This window comes from Adiantum capillus-veneris, chromosome 2, assembly GCF_014529385.1.
Source record: "Adiantum capillus-veneris isolate H3 chromosome 2, ASM1452938v2, whole genome shotgun sequence".
Classification (NCBI taxonomy): Eukaryota; Viridiplantae; Streptophyta; class Polypodiopsida; order Polypodiales; family Pteridaceae; genus Adiantum; species Adiantum capillus-veneris.
Window position 1 is genome coordinate 25964845 of NC_140932.1, and position 3243 is coordinate 25968087.

The following is a 3243-nucleotide window of genomic DNA, read 5'->3' on the forward strand; positions in this document are numbered from 1 at the left end:
CAGGAGATTCAGAATCAGCAAAAGGAAAAGGAAAAATGCTGGCTTGCATGGATTTGAGGAGGTCTTTTCATAGTATCCCATATAATTCACAGGTTGGAGGAAGTAGGCAGTTCCAAAGGGCACATCCGATTCAACATTGCAGATGTTGGAAGAGTACCTGTGTCGGAACTGACCAAGTCGAAATTTTTAATAAGAAATTATTAGGCCCGATTAATAACTTCGGGGAGTGTGCTGAAAAGAAGTTTCGTAGCACTTCAAGGATACCGGGTGGAGATATGTGTGCATGGTGCAGCGAGTATAATCATACATGCAACAAAAGTTCAGTACGTCCAGTTCACATGCAGCAGAGCAGAGGATTCGGGTTTTCGCTTGAAGAAGCTTTATTCAGTCCTGCCATGCCGAAAGCAAAGCAATTGATGGCCATGCAACCACAGCTTGATGAGGAGCAGACCGAAGGTTCGGGGCGACGGTTGAGAAGCAAAGCTTTGCCTATGCGGCTTGACGTTAGCAGTGCAGACGAAAACAGTGACTCTGCAGAAGAGGAAACGCCAACGCCGACTCCTGTGTCAGAAGGTAAGGTGATGCAAGCATTAATGGACCCTTTTATGGACTTCAAAGTTGACATAGATTGTCAGGCAGAGCGCAACGCCATATGGTTGCAGCAGGTAGGATTGTATGAGTTTGCGATTCTGCCTTGGGAAGAATGTAGAAACAATGTATATGCAAAGTCTCAGTTGGAAATACTTAGGAAGACTAAGGGGAGAGTGTCACCGCATGTGGTACTCAATGTGGAGTTGGTGTCTGAGGTGTTCAAGCTGCCTTTGCATCCTAATACACCTATTCCAAAGTGTTCAGAGGAAGCACTGAAAAAGGAGTTTGGTCCAAGAGAAGGAGGCAGGCAGTATTACATGTTAAAGAATGTGGCATATGCTAGGAGAGAGCAGCTTAAGTGGTACTTGGAGAGGCTATGCTTTATTGTGAAGTTTGATTATATGTCAAAAGAAAACTTTGCACCATTAAGCTATGCAGAGCAGGGAGGAGAAGTGAGCTGGGCTCACTGGGTGTATGAAAAGTTGGCAGCAGAGATTCATTCTTCAGACAAGAGGAAGACACAGGCAAATAGTACGTTATGTGGTTACTTGTCAGCATTGTTTTTTTTTGCACAGAGAGTACAGAATGGTGAAGCAAGGTGGCCTGTGAAAGCAGAAAAACTGGTGCAGGAGAAGCAGCAGCCAGTTCAGATTGAGCATCCCATCATGGTGCATTCTGAAAAGATAGGATTTGTGAAGTTTAATGCTAAGCATATGGAGGCTTATGAGGATTTGGTGAAAGCCAAATATACTCCAGGAGAGGCCTTTGAAGAAATCACAGCAAAAATGCAGTTTGCATAATTTGGCACCATGGATGTTGATTCACCAATGCAGGTAAAAGCAGAGGAAACACCAATAAAGCTTGGTAAGGCTTTCACATTATCCAACAAGAGGAAGAAGTCTGAACCAGTCAGCAGAGTGTTTTCTAGATTAGATTTCAGTGCTGAGGAAGTCTCTGGAGTATCAGTAGACACTGGGAAATTGGACAGTGATAAAGTAGTTCAGATGCTGCAGCAGGTGCAAGAATTTGTGAGGCAGCAGAATAATATGCTGAAGGTTCAGAGTATGCAAGCTGAAAGGAATGCAAAAAAATTGATGGAGTTTAAAGGACAGGTGTCACAGGTGAAAGAGTTTGAAGAGCAGATAGCTATGATGAAAGTAAAGTATGAGCAGGATATGGAGGAAACAGTGGGGAAACAGAAGATGGAGTTAGCAAAAGTGAAGAGATCATTGGGGGAGTTTAAGCAATGGACTGAGAAAGTGGAGGCAGCGGTTGCTTTGGAATTGGAAGACATGGCAAAGAGGAATGCAGAGTTACAGGTCACTGTGGAGATGCAGAGGTTGAGATTGGAACCTTTGCAGATACTAGAGCAACAGATGTTGGCACAGGAGGAAATTAGCTTGAGTGCAGTATTAATGAAAGAAGGAGAAGTGTCTATTCTCAAGCAGCAGTTAGCTTTGGTTGCACAGGAGATGTGGCAAAAGACCAAGGAAAGAATGAGATTTGTCATTAAGTATCCATATGAGGTGCTAAAGGCAGGGTTAGTGCATGAGGTAGAAGCACAATTGTTGAAGGAAGTGGAGGAATTGCAAAAGGAGAGAGACTGTTTGAAGCAGCAGGTTCAGCAGATGGAAGAGAATAAGAGACAGCAGCTTGCAGAGGCAGAAAAGAAAGAGGAGAATTTTACTAATAGTTTTTTGATGCAGGATGTAGCTGAGGAGAAAGTGGCAGAAGAGCAGATTGATACTGTGATTGTAGATAGAGCACAAGAGGTGGAAATGGGAAAAGCTGATGCAGCAGAGTCAGATGCAGTAAAGGAAGCAGAGCTGGTGGATCATAAAGTGAATGATGAGGACCAGAGTAAGGAAGAAGCTGTGCAGCAGAGGGTGGATTCCTGATCAAGGGATATGTGAATCCGGGTCAGATTTCTGTGAAATCTACCACCGGGGCGTGCCATGTGTTGAGAGGCACATGTTAGAAACTGACTCTGAATAGCTAAGTCGGATTTTGACTTATCGGATATTTACTGAGCTGTATTTTGCTAAGTCGGATGTAACTGTCTTTCAGTTGCAGTCTGCTGAATGTCTTGTGACTGGGTAGTTAAGTCGGATTTATCTATATAAGTGGGGAATGTATCTGCGCAAGGGGTATCTGTTCTCTGATATGAATATGATGATGATGGTGCAGTGCAGCAACTATTCAATGTATTGTCTCTGCTTACTCTGATATTTTTGAGTAGTCATGTTTACTGTGTCTGAATTGTTGTTAATGAAGTATGGTGGAGTAGATGGTTATTCTTGCTGTGTATGATGTTCATGTGTTGACCTAACCCACAACACTTTGGAAATTACTCCTTGGAATTCTATTGGTAGCGTGGTGTTTCCATCTTCTCCCTCATAGTATTCTCCAACCTTGTTTAAAGGTACTAGCGTAGTGTTTAGTTGAGGCCTGTCCAACTCTCTGATCCCTTCCTAAAGCTTTGAGGTGGGGTCTTTCACTCCAAATTTTTCTAGGCATTTGCCTACTGTGGTCCACATGTTTGGTCGTAACCTTAGGAGTTCGGCTAATGTGATTGTGCATGCCACCGGGGTGGACAATAACTCAATTAGCCCTTGTGAATCCATCACTTTGTTAGAAGAAAGTCTTTAAGAT

The 3243-nt window shown here is 43.3% G+C and overlaps 1 protein-coding gene across 1 annotated transcript; it reads left to right on the forward strand.

Moving 5' to 3' along the window:
- The first annotated feature begins 338 nt into the window (after nt 1–338).
- Nucleotides 339–2489, forward strand: LOC147462533 (uncharacterized). Its single transcript, XM_086526549.1, has 3 exons — nt 339–563; nt 1167–1325; nt 1425–2489. The coding sequence occupies exons 1-3, from the start codon at nt 339–341 to the stop codon at nt 2487–2489; spliced, it is 1449 nt and encodes a 482-aa protein (XP_086382675.1).
- The last annotated feature ends 754 nt before the right edge of the window (nt 2490–3243 follow it).

What these genes read in the sequence shown, in the direction of transcription:
- LOC147462533 (XM_086526549.1), top strand. Translation starts at nt 339, where the DNA reads ATGCAGCAGAGCAGAGGATTCGGGTTTTCGCTTGAAGAAGCTTTATTC. An exon ending in AAACGCCAACGCCGACTCCT is followed by an intron (nt 564 to 1,166) that starts GTGTCAGAAGGT and finishes TTTTTTGCACAG; the next exon opens with AGAGTACAGAATGGTGAAGC. An exon ending in TGGAGGCTTATGAGGATTTG is followed by an intron (nt 1,326 to 1,424) that starts GTGAAAGCCAAA and finishes TCACCAATGCAG; the next exon opens with GTAAAAGCAGAGGAAACACC.